This window comes from Camelina sativa, chromosome 7 (genome assembly GCF_000633955.1).
Source record: "Camelina sativa cultivar DH55 chromosome 7, Cs, whole genome shotgun sequence".
Lineage (NCBI taxonomy): Eukaryota > Viridiplantae > Streptophyta > Magnoliopsida > Brassicales > Brassicaceae > Camelina > Camelina sativa.
Window position 1 is genome coordinate 19192305 of NC_025691.1, and position 13505 is coordinate 19205809.

At 31.4% G+C, this 13505-nt stretch overlaps 2 protein-coding genes across 2 annotated transcripts; both read left to right on the top strand.

The window, feature by feature from the left end:
• On the top strand, positions 4240 to 7059 carry LOC104701533 (ACT domain-containing protein ACR4). The gene is made up of 8 exons (XM_010417229.2): positions 4240 to 4410; positions 4893 to 4965; positions 5063 to 5108; positions 5215 to 5329; positions 5437 to 5504; positions 5585 to 6187; positions 6270 to 6374; positions 6461 to 7059. Exons 1-8 carry the CDS (start codon positions 4407 to 4409, stop codon positions 6812 to 6814), a joined length of 1368 nt encoding a protein of 455 aa, XP_010415531.1. The 5' UTR covers positions 4240 to 4406; the 3' UTR covers positions 6815 to 7059.
• LOC109125537 lies at positions 8522 to 9389 on the top strand. Its single transcript, XM_019227295.1, has one exon. The coding sequence runs from the start codon at positions 8800 to 8802 to the stop codon at positions 9088 to 9090; it is 291 nt and encodes a 96-aa protein (XP_019082840.1). The 5' UTR covers positions 8522 to 8799; the 3' UTR covers positions 9091 to 9389.

Below are 13505 nucleotides of genomic sequence, written 5' to 3' on the forward strand. Positions count from 1 at the left end.
CCCCCCCCCCACACCGACGAAGTTAATTAAAGAACATGTCCTTTGCTTATATGCATGCAACTGATTTATATTATAAAGTAAAATATTTAGAAGAATTACAATAAAAACTTTTACATTCCGGTAAAAATTGTTACATTCCACCAACTGTACGTAAAAGCTAGTATAGTATTTGCATAAGTTGACTATTGCCGGTCTATATGGCGCACTTCCATGAATTCGCTTGGAAATTATGTGGCATCATAGGTCGGCCACAACGTTTTGCTCCTTAATTCCATGGTCCAAACCCCCTTAGTGGCATGTATTCTAAAACTTTGTGTTGTATAAAGTTGACCAAATTTGAGAAAAAAGAAGAATGGCACAACTTATAAACTAATATGTAGAAGAAAAAATCCAACAACATTTTTAATATAATCAAACAAAGTTAAGTTTAATATTTTATTATTCATACATACCGTTATAATATCACCATTAAAATTCGTGTAAAATTTGTTAACTATTCGTTTAATGTTTTAACCATGTTAAATTTGCTAATAAACAAAAAAACATACTGCATATATTGTTTACCGTTATAAAAATCCACGACAAGCCTGCATAAGACTCATTTTACCATGCAAATTACTTATATTATTATATTTTTAACGGGTCAATGCAGGAACAATAAAATAATAGGAAGAAAATAACAAAATTTGACCAAATTAAATGAACTACAAATAGAAAATCCAAGTTCGTGACTAAGAAGTGACTAGTCCTCCATATACGTTAGTAGATATAGAGCCCCGCGCTTGAAATCTCGACAAGACAAAACCATGAATTAATAAGGAACATGGTCACCTTCACATCACTTCGATTCGAACAAATGTAAGTATTTAAATATGTATATTTTTTAAAAGATCTACTCTTTGTAGCTAAACCCTTGTCTTTGATCTCCGAAAGCAACCTTTTGGACCAACGACCTCGAACACACACACACAAACTGTTTTTATAAACAGTAGTTTTTAGCTACTATTTTAACTACTTCGTCTCTCCATTAATCCGTGCCCATATATATATATATATATATATATATATATATATATATTTTCTCATGAGCAATAAAATTAAAAACCAATCATGGTAGATATTATTATCAACCATGTGTAGTAAGTATTGAATTGCGACAATGTGGGCAAATATATCTGTCATTTACACAGTAAAAGTAGCAAGGGATAGTATAAACATTATGAACATATAGAGATACGCCAATAATTTAGCCTCTTGATTTTGACTCTATGTGTGTACTGGAATTACAACTATTTAAAACAATAGTAGTCGAAGCTAATTTAGAATATCCAACTCACATGATAGTTATGTCTGAATGCCACCGTTTCTAGACCCCCGACATTCATTTTCGAGCTTATTTTGGTTATCTATACGAAATTGTTATAACTCAAAAACGTTTCACTTAAGAGTTTAAAAAAAAAAATTGAGCAACAAACAAAAGATCAAAATGATTTTAACATTTCTTCATACACCCAATTTTCCTAAAAATCATAGTGTTACGAATGATCTCGAAGACATTTTGACCTCCAACACTAAAATCTTAATAATAATAGATGTACTAATATTTTGAGATAAATGACAAATATCTTTAAGTTTGGTATTTTAGCTTAGAGATGAACAAGTGGGAGAGTAGACAAAACGTGTGATTTAGATATGAGAAAAAAAATCAGAAGAGAGGGACACGGTAAGGGAAAGGTAGGTTCGGCCGCAGCAGATCCCTAGACCGGCTCTCATGCAGCACGACGCTTTATTTTGTATGCCTAACCATGTGACTGCAGTCTCCCATTTAATTCAGTTGGCCGCTACTTGTTTCTTGTTTTTTTCTCTTCTTAAGAATCTTAACCCCAACCTATGGTCAGTTTTTTTAACTCTACTCACACACTTGTTATAACTTTTTTTTTTACGGCCACTTGATACTATTACTTACTACATCTACTTAGTTTTATTTTTGTCAATGTCTCAAATTTATATAAACCCATTTTAATCCTTCTTAATGTATATGCTGACTGGTTTTGTCCCTTTGTCTGATTAACTCTGTCGGCAAATTTTGTAAGAAAATTTGGGTTTGAATCTCTCATTTCTTATAGGTTGTTCATCTTAACAACAATAGCTCTTTAATTAGCCCAAGTTCACCGTATCATAGGAAAACAGCAAAATTGATTCGAATTTGATTTTCTTTTTCAGATACATATATATATATACTAATGTTTTGCAAATCTTTGAAAATTAGTTCATTGAATGTAAATTTGATAAATAGATTAACAAAATCAACATCACATGTAAGAAATCGAATTCCTGATTATTCAAACTACTTCTTTATTTTTATTTTATCTTTACATAAGCTCTGTCATTGATCTGCTGACGAAAAAAAATTGATTTTATATGTTACGTTATATTATAATAGATATGTTTAGTCGTTTGTGGTAATTACATGTGTATATGAAATATTTGGATATTTCATCATGGGTACTAGATTTTGCTGTCACTCCATTTGTAAAATATTCGGACCTTTTATAAATATATATATTTACATAAAATTTTGTTCAGTTGTAAAATCAATGATACATATCGTTATTAAAATACTACTGTTAAACATTAAAAAAATGCCATGTTGGAAATAATATATTAAATTCTACATATTTCTTGTGAAACTTTAGAAATTATCCCAGTAAATAAATATAATAATGGACGACCAATATACATTACCCCAAAAGTCCAATATCGTTTCCCAACATATTTACGTTATTACATTCGTATGGGACTCAGATATTTCTTCTACACATTCACATCTAATAGTAGCAATGTTTGTCAAATGATACTCAAATTTCTTATAGAAAAAGATGAAACACAAATAGTGTGTGTAAAAAAACTCACACATAATCAAATTCCAATAGTTCTCGGTTGTTGAAAAACATGGAAAATGCCGGTGGAGGTCTCGAATCTCATGTATTCATTTGTACCTATAATTTGGCAAAGCATAGTACTAATAAATAAATACAATCTTTAATGGGAATATTGGGAACGAGATAAGAAGGTACAATCTTTAGACAATGGTACGTAAGGAAGAGTACATAATCCACCCTGTCAACCCTCTTGTACGTCTCTCTCTACATTTATTGTGTTCCATCTAATTCTTGAAACTTCTTGAATTATAGTTAATTCCGATTCCGACATAATCTTTATAAAAAAAACTCTTGATCATAAGTTCATAACACACCATTTACATTTATCCTCGTCCATTGACTTACGTTTTTTCTTCTTCTTAATTACTCATTTTACGTTTAACAAACACAGAAATAGTATCCAATTTATTTACTTACCACTATTGTTTTATGCATACATGTTTTGGCTCTTTTCTCGCTATCTTGTAAATTCTCTAATATAAGGAAAACAAACGTTGGACAATAAATTTGATACGGTACAAAATATTCCATATGGTCGCTCTTTAAAATTACCCATTTGCAGTTATTTCATTCCTGATTTGAAATGGAAATATACCCATATATAATATAATATGATATATATTCCTTTGGTGCAAAAAGAAATATATTCTTTAGAGATTTTATGGCACATTGTATATATATTAATTAATATTCAATAGAATCACTTCACAGATGGAATTATATTATACTATTCATTTATTTTTCTACGTAATTTGAAAATGGAATCATATCATTTTTTTTCACGGTAATTAGGAAATCAAATTAGAATCTCTTTTAACACTCTATATCCAATCTTAAGAATCAGAATCGGCTTAAAATTCGAAACAGTTAAAAAAACAAAAAAAAAAACTCACTTTTTCTACCCCGAGAAGTTTGGGGTGACAGATTAGAGGAGACCTTGTCATAATTACCAAGCCACTGCTATATTTATTTTACCCATCACATGCTAACTTATCCGCGCATGGTAGCTGTCCTCCACTAGAAAAACGCTGGTCATTGCTAACGTATACCGGGTGTTGTTGTTACAGTTCACACATCTTTTCTCATCCTTCTTCTTCACTGTTTATATTAAAAAAAAAAACAGTAAGCAAAAACTATTTTATATTTTTTTCTTGTGAGTTGCTCGTTTATGGGAGAATCGTGTCAGATTAATTTCTATTTTTGTTGGTTTAATTTTCCATATTTAAGATAAGAAAATATTATTATAACAAAATCTGTGAATTGGAGAAATAAAAAATAAAAAAATAATAAAAAAGATCTCGTGGGTCGGGTCGCCATTATATATGCAAGTCTTTCTCCTACCTTTTGCTCCTTGCGAAATTTACTGAAACTACTTTTTATTTTTCTCTTCTCTTTCTCTTTTCTTTCTCAAGTGTCACAAGATTCAAAGAGAGTGGCCTTAAACCCCCATAAAAGGAACATTCAATGGGTACGTTTCTTTCTTTTTTCCGTTTTTGTGTTATTATTCTCTTCTTGTTGATTCTTTTCTTCATACGAGTTTTGGTATGAAATTTTCATTTTTGGTTTTATGGGTTATTCAGTATTTGGAGGTTTCATATGAAAGCTTTTTTTTTTCTTTTCTTGTTTCTGATTTTATGAAATTAGGACTAAAAAGGGTTTTTGTTCTTCTTCATTCTTCTGGTTTTTTTTTTTTTTTTTTTTTTTTTTTTTTTTTTNAAGCCTTATTTAGAAGTAACCTAGGATTTGATGTCGGTAGGGTCTCTGTGTTTATTGCTATGGTAGTTCTGCTTTCTCACTCCTTGTTCATCATATAACAGAGATAAAGAAGTTTTTATATCTTCCTCTGTTCTGTTTTTTTGAAAGTAAAGTTTCTGTCTTTGAAATTTACCAAACAAGGAATCATAAATCTCACTGTTTTTTTTTCTTTGTTTGGGAATTTTGATTGAACAGATGTTAGCATGAGTTTTTCACAAGATATGGATAATGAGTATGAGAAACTAATAAGAAGAATGAATCCACCGAGGTATTATTCTTTTTTCTCCTTCCTTTTTGTTTAGTATAACCACTTTTAAAAGTGATATTGATTTTTGGATAATAAACCTCTGTATTATTTTTGTCAGGGTTGTGATTGATAATGACTCTTCCAAGAAGGCAACTGTGATAAGGGTACTTTTTTTTTAATTTAGTTTGGTTCATCTCATTGTACAAATTTCTGGTTTTATCATTTATGTAGTCTTTGTCCTGAATTTTTTGTTTTTTTTTTTCTCTATAGGTTGATAGTGCAAATGAATATGGGATTCTTCTTGAAGTTGTACAAATCCTTACTGATCTTAACCTGACTATCTCCAAGGCTTACATATCTTCTGATGGTGGTTGGTTCATGGATGGTATGTTCCGATTCTTAAATGGGTCTTTTTTTTTGTTTTGTTTTGGATTCTCTTTTACTTTTGAACAAAGGAATGGATTCTCTTTTATTCTCTTTGCAGCTTGGCAGTATTTAATGTCACCGACCAAGATGGTAACAAAGTTACTGATGAAGTTGTTCTAGACTATATCCAAAAAGTGAGTTTGTTGAAATTTCTGTGGTTCTCTTTTTTTTTTGAAGTGAGTTCAATGAGTCTAATGAGTGTAAATTCTTTCAGTCTCTTGGTCCTGAAGCTTGTTTCTCTACTTCCCTGAGATCTGTTGGTGTCATACCATCAACAGACAGCACTGTTATCGAGTTAACCGGATGTGACAGACCAGGGTTGCTGTCTGAACTGTCAGCTGTTCTGACCCATCTCAAATGCAGTGTCCTAAGTGCCGAGGTTTGGACACACAACACTAGAGCAGCTGCTGTGATGCATGTGACAGATGACTTAACCGGGTGTGGCGTTTCTGATCCAGAGAGGTTGTCTCGGATCAAGAACCTTCTCAGAAATGTGCTTAAGGGAAGCAACACACCAAGGGAAGCCAAAACCTTAGTTTCTCACGGAGAGGTTCACACAGATAGGAGACTTCATCAGATGATGTTTGAAGATAGAGACTATGAACTCCGTGTGGTGGACGATGATTCCTCAATCCAAGATGAAAGGCAAAGACCAGATGTTTGTGTTGATAATTGGCTTGATAAGGATTACTCTGTGGTGACAGTTAGATGTAAAGACAGACCAAAGCTTCTGTTCGACACAGTCTGCACTTTGACTGATATGCAGTATGTGGTTTTCCATGGAAGTGTTGATACTGAGGGCACAGAGGCATATCAGGTATAGAAAGATCCCATTACAGTAGAAGATATAGTTTCCCTGATTCATTCATTCTCTAATCGGTTTAATCTTTGCTTTACAGGAGTATTATGTGAGACATATAGATGGATCCCCTGTAAAATCAGAGGCAGAGAAGCAAAGAGTCATACAGTGTCTTGAAGCAGCTATCAAAAGAAGAGTATCTGAGGTACACATGGTTCACCATATACAGTTTCTGGTATGTATAATATTTGTGTAACTGTAATTGAAGAAGATCATTGTTTAATGATATAGGGATTGAAGTTGGAACTGTGCACCACGGATAGAGTAGGCTTATTGTCAAACGTGACTCGCATATTCCGTGAAAACAGCCTAACGGTCACAAGAGCTGAAGTGAAAACCAAAGGAGGCAAAGCTCTAAACACATTCTATGTCAGTGATGCATCTGGTTACTCAATCGATGCCAAGACCATAGATTCCATAAGACAAACCATAGGCCAAACTATCCTTAAAGTCAAGAACAACCCTCAAGAGCAACAACAAAGACAGAAATCGCCTTCTCACGATTCCCCTACAAGGTTTCTCTTTGGAGGTCTCTTCAAGTCGAAATCTTTTGTCAACTTTGGTTTGGTCCGGTCATACTCTTGAAGAACAACTTCACTTAGCTGTGAGAGGTTCAAATCTCCTCTAGGTTTTAACTGTTTCTTTAAACTTGAGAAGAATCTGTAAATCTATCACCAAATATAACCTTAATTCTTAGTCTAGGATCCAACTTTGGTTAGGGGAAAAAAAGACAAAAGTGTTTAGTTGATGTCATGTCATGACTAAGTGTTAAGTGTTGTTAACCTTCTCTTCTTGTATATATTATCAAATCCTCATTATCTTTCTTTGAATCTTCTTCTTCAGATGTTCCAGCCTAAATTGCTTATGTCAAAATTAAAATTTTCATGACCTGAAAACAAAATAACCTACAATAAGACATAATAACTTCATAATTGGATAGATAAGATTTAGGGATTCCAATAAAGCCACCCAAATTTACACTAAACTATTGATTAATGTGTTCGTTATAATTATATATACATATAGACTCAATGAAGCTACGTGTATGTATGTAATAAAATGAACATGTGAGGGTGTGTGTAAGATATTGTCACCGAACACTTTAAGGGGCGTGTTTACTGAAACTATGTCGATGGGTATTGTATAGATTCTCGAGTCACATGGAGAGACCAACAAAGTGAAACCTCCCCACCACCATCACAACACCGCCCATTTTGTTTTTTCACATTCATTGTTCATTTTTACATGTTACATTTTATTTTATTTTTCTTTCAATTTATAATAATTACTAACTTAGCATATTGACATGTGACTCGTCTCGTTTCCTTGTTCACACAGTACATGGCTTTCCGTGTGGGTTGAGGATTCTTCATGGCAGAGGATATCTTTTAAGTTTCAGTGATTGTCTACATAGATTTATTTTTAGAAATTATGACTTTGCAGACTATTGTCTATTGACTACACACATGCATATTTGATCTAATGTTTATATCATAATTATTTAGTGTTTCAATCACGAAATGGTGAGTTTATTTCTCCTAACTTTTGCTATTTTAGTTGTATTAAGTGACACAAAAATTGTTTTATTTATATTCTCTAGATTAGAATGTGTTTCGACCTACGAAGTCAAATTTTGTGATTATCCAACACAAACAAAATGTGAATTTTCTTTAACAAAAAAAAAATGTATTTTAGGTCTGTTTTTTTTATAATAAAAGTACTGTGCATAACAAATGATAAATTTTAAAATATAAACTATCTTACATTATAATGTGGCATCAAATTAAATAATTGATACAAGTTAATTATACTGTAAATATAAATTACCTGTGTAAATATAAATTACCTCGGTAAATTGATACAAATTAATTATAATGTATTTTTAAAAAAAATATGTTTAAAGAAATTAGTCATGTTTGGATATGTTAGGCATTACACTAATCATATTTGTATGTGAGTAGGATTTTTATAATTGTTGTTTTTAGTCTTCATATATTAACATTGATGGTCAATATAGAGTGTGAATTGATTTAAAACATCAATTTTTTTTTCTGTTTCTTCTCTAAATCACAGCCGTACGCGGCCTCATGTTTCCATTAATAACGCATTACTCATGCCAAAATTAAAATCCTCTCATCTACAAGACTAAACAGAACACTTATTTTTTAAAAAGACAGAAAAAAACACACTAAACATAACATAATAGATCTCATATCTATCCAATCTATATTGACCATTGACCATTTTCTTTTGTTGTTTGTTTGTTTTTTTTTTGCCATATTGAGTCAATACACGCACCACAACCACCACACTTCCACCCAATTTCTAAATTTTAACGTTTTTAAAAAAAAGATTTTCTTCTTTATTATTATCCATACCCTAATTAATTTACTCTATTTAAAATCCTCACGCTAAGCAACAACCTCTAATTCAGATTTAAAACCCTTTAAAACACAAGCGTCAACATTTAAAAACATCAACAAACACAAATACCAATCCACACAAACTCACACATAAGTCTTGTTACATTGTCAAGTTGAATCAAGAATCAAGAATCAAGAATCAAGAAAATGGAGGATTCAGGGCGTGGAGGAGATCATTTTCCAGGTTTTGAGATGAGAGTTCACAACGACAATTGTGTTTTCCGGCGATCTCTTAGCTGCCGGCTTCAGAGACGAGCTCCTTGTCCTCTCCTCTTACCACCAATACCTCCTCCTTCTTCTTCCACGGAGGCTCCTTCTACGACCAGCGCCGTTTCTGTGTCTGCGTTTTGTCAAAACGGCACAGATCCGATCCCTCTCTTGTCTCCTCTCGTCCTTCCTTCAATGCTTCAACCTAATCCAACCACCACCTCTCACTAACTCTTTTTTTTTCCCATTTTATTTTAGGTTTCTTCATTTACTGTAATGATTATTTGGATTTTTTTTTTTTTCATTCAAAAGTTGCAAACATCTAAGTAGATTCAAATCTGTTATTGTCTCTATTCAAATTTCACAAAGGTGACGAGGATCGTCTTCTCCCAATCTTGATAAAACTGAAGATTTTATTTTCTTAATATCATTTACTATTTGTACAATACATTCTCGACAATCTTTTTCTTATTGACTACTAATATATTTTCCAATGCCACAATATTAATTCCACCAACTTTAGTTTTTGATTCATTGTCTTTGTCTCTACAAAAAGTTGTATAAGGAAGGAGTGTTTTGTTTTGGTCAACACGAAGGAGTGTGTGCACCTCAAGCCAACCTCTTTAATTTGGTCTGATAGCATTTTTATTGGTCCAAAAAAAAATTACAACAATTATGTTTTACTCTTCTTGTTCTTGTGTTATTAATCATGATTATGTTTTTTTAAACGCAAATTATATTTCGTCATCACAGCACTGTTAATGATGCGTTAACGTCGGAAAATTTTTCCCTATGACACAAAATTTTAAAGAGTAAAAAATTAAAACTGATGAAATATTATATCTTCATTTTTTGGGTAGATTTCTAGAAAAATGAAAAATGTTTTTACGATTTGTTTTTATAATCAAAGAAGAAAATCACATTTTTTAATATGAAATTATTAGTGAGTTGGATGTTACCAAATTCATTGTCATTTGGGATAAGGTGATGAGACAATGGACAGCTCAACTAAAAGACATGGACATAAGGAGCAGCTTGAACCAGAGGAAGCATTGGAGGAGCAGTTTGAACCAGAGAAAGTATTGAAGGAACAGCCTGTACCAGCGGGAGCATCAGAGGAAGCATTGATTGTTCCGCCGGATCCTCTAACAAGATCAAAATCAAGGAGGTTCAACCAAGCCATCAATGGTCTACTTAGAGAGCTGGACAAGAAGAGAGAAGACATGGCTCAAGCCATCCTAACGATGATCACAATTCAGGGTGTTCGATGAAGGGTTAAGTGTTGCTTATGCACTCTTTTTCCTTTGTCAAGTTTTGTCCTATTGAGTTTTCTTGACAAGGTTTTTAATGAGGCTTAAGTGACACTTTTAAGGCCCTTTTGTCACCCCATTTCGTGGTCCAAAGGCACATATCTTTGCCTTGGCCCAATTTCTATCTTTTATGTTCAAACTTTACATTTAATGCTTTTGTAATTTCTTAGACATTTTGCATGAGCTTGCATAAGTGTGGGACTTGTGCATATTCTTGCATGAGTTTGACCTTGTGCATGCTTTTGCATGTCTCTCCTCTCTCCTCTCTTCTCCTTCGTCCTCCCTCTCTTATTTAAACACCATGTATTTCTCATTTGCTACTCATCAAACATTTCAATCAAAAAAACTTATTTTCTACTTGTTTGATATGAGGAGTATGTAATATCTTCTCAACTTGTTTATTTCTTAGTGTGTCATATCTAAGTTGTAATCAAGTCTGTAGTCTAAGAGATCTCCATCTCTCTTAGAAGTACACTTCGCTCTTCCCTTCAATCCGCTGCAATTCCACCCCTTCACCTTCTCCGCCAATCATCTCTTCATTCTGCTGCATCTTCCACCCATTCATCATCATCATTACGTCCATCCTCTCCAAAATCTTGCAAAGTATGTCTTTGGGAATAGATCCTCATCCAGGAGTCTATCATAAAGTCATGAGAGTATTGAAGCCGTCAGATTATCTCTTGACTTAGTCTACTTCAATGCATATTCTACTTAATTACAAGAATTCAAAATTTATATGGATAGAGTTGCAATGTCTACCTAAAATCAGAACAATTCGACTTTTTATGTTTTATTTTTTTTCTTCAAATGTCCGACAATTGCAAACTCATCGTCCCGGACAACAATGGCTTATGATTCAGCCACTTATATGATTATGTCACGGTTATTAACCTCACAGATTCATAGCACTCATTCATGTGAACTCCTACTAAATGTTGAGCCGGCCAAGGACTTAAGGTAACCCACACTAATTCTATCTCTTTTTAGTTCTCTGTCTTTAAAGAAAGTTTTTATGTATTCCAAATATGTAGTCAGGTAGAAAAACTTCAAAACCAAATCTCAATAACTTTTAATAGTTGGTCTTATGAGAGATGTTTAATTATGACTAGCTCGGCAATCTTCTTCTCACAACAATTTTTTTTTTCTCTTCCAAGAAACTCGGCCTCACACTCAAATTGAGGGCTTCTAATTAAATATTGTGACAATATAAGAAAAATTTATCAATATGTGAATCTAAATTTTCACTCGCATATGAAACATGAGGCCCTTTGAGTATATCATATTACTTTGAAGGTTTATGATCATGTAATTCCTTAATTAAGCTGTTGTCTGGTGCAAAATTCATTCCCACCTATATATTTCAAGGTTGGACTTCACTTACCAAGTTTATTTTTAGGAGACGTATTTTATATATAGTCAACGAGTCGTTAAAGTCATAATTAAGAGATCGAATGAGTTACACGTTTTAAATCAAAACCCCTAAATATTAATTAGTAAATTATGCGCCAATGTTTCACTATGATTTCTCATTTCTCAACATTATGTGCCGAAAACGATCCTAGATTCATACATTAGCAAATGAGAATGCAGATGATGGTGACCACAATAGTACAATAATAACATATAGTTCAATGAAATGCATGAAACTCAACATGATGGTATGTGTATTATTGGCATGTCTACGATGAATGGTGATTCTTGTTCCTCATATCAATTCACACGTGAATCCCACAACTACTAAAAGGAGTTGTGAAAACAGAGTTGTAAAAACTGTTGTAAAAAATCTAATATATTTTTCTGTTATCGTACGTCGATGATGTAATCAACCACTAGGATCATAAAGTGGGTCACAATTTTTTTATTTTTTTATTTTTTTTAATAGTCAAATTTCCAAACGATATTCATAAAATATAATTGACAGAAATATTAGCCATGTAAAATAGTCAACATGACAATATGAACAATCGTGAACGTAATGACATTATGTGAATATATTATATATATGCATATGTTAGTCCATAAACGTGTGAAATGGAGTTAAATGTCACGACACAAAAGAGTTCTCACACCCGCACAAAATGTTAATATGGAAGTTGGAATTTTTATTGCCTCATGTAGACAAGTTTTAGCTGGCTGTTTTCTACTTTTTTTTATAAGTCAACAAGAATTTTATTTTGTAATTTTTATTTAAATCATTATATATGTGATTGTTTTATTTGTTTTAAAAGTTTTTTTTTTCTTTTGGGATGAAACAATATGCCATGTAATCATGTTTTAAATATGACTTATGAAATAATATCTATTTTGTAAGATCTAGTCTGCAATACACTGCAAGTTAAGTTATTTGTTTAAAAAATTAATTTTTGTTTGTTAATTTAATCTGATTTGTTTAGTTTATAAAATTATATATTGTATTTTGATTGTTAATTCTATGACTTAGCCCACAATATACCACATATTAATTTTAGGACCATATATGTAACATATATTTGTCAAAATCATCTTGACCGAGAAAACCTCTACCAAACAACATTATTCCAAACTTTAATTTAATCTGAAAAATCATATTTTTTTGAAATTTTAACCCATGCTTTAGCAAGAAATATGATTTATTGAATTTTTTGATTCTATAGTGACATATTATTGACCCGTGCTATAACAAATCAAATTAGATTGTTTATAATTTTAAATTTTTGATCTATCATATATTTATGATATTCTTAAAAATATCAAATTCAACTATTTTTAAATACTTCAAATTAAATGATTTAAAAAGTTTATTATAATATATAAAATTATACAATTCAACAAAAGAAATATATGAAATTGAATTTAAGTATTCAAATTTTTACTCGTCATTCAGTCAAAATTTTAGTTGAATAGATATTTTTGAAAAAATATTATTAAATCTTGAATATTTTATAGATTGAACAATTTATATTGGTTTTAATAGTATGACTTTGAAATATGAATTTATAGTATGATTTCAATGTCTGATAAATCAAAGTTCATGCCATTCGTGTTCAAAATTATTTAGGTCATTTTTTTTATAGTATGACTTTGAATCTTTGCCTAGTTTTCTTAGGCAATGTGGTTGAAACATTTTATATATATTTTAATTCATCAATTGAGCAATATATGTCCGTTTAAAAAAGTTTAAATTACATCATATACAGAAAAAATCATAAATTTTATTAACTAAATATATTATATAATAATTTAAAATATTTTAAATATAAAATCAAATAAAAGTGAAAGAAGAATCACATATGTTTGTTTTAATTAGGTTGAAAGATTTTCTTGTCTTTTAAATGGTACCTATAATTGATTTTATAT

What these genes read in the sequence shown, in the direction of transcription:
- LOC104701533 (XM_010417229.2), top strand. An exon ending in TGGTGGTTGGTTCATGGATG is followed by an intron (nt 5,330 to 5,436) that starts GTATGTTCCGAT and finishes GCAGCTTGGCAG; the next exon opens with TATTTAATGTCACCGACCAA. An exon ending in TTCTAGACTATATCCAAAAA is followed by an intron (nt 5,505 to 5,584) that starts GTGAGTTTGTTG and finishes AAATTCTTTCAG; the next exon opens with TCTCTTGGTCCTGAAGCTTG.
- LOC109125537 (XM_019227295.1), top strand. Translation starts at nt 8,800, where the DNA reads ATGGAGGATTCAGGGCGTGGAGGAGATCATTTTCCAGGTTTTGAGATG.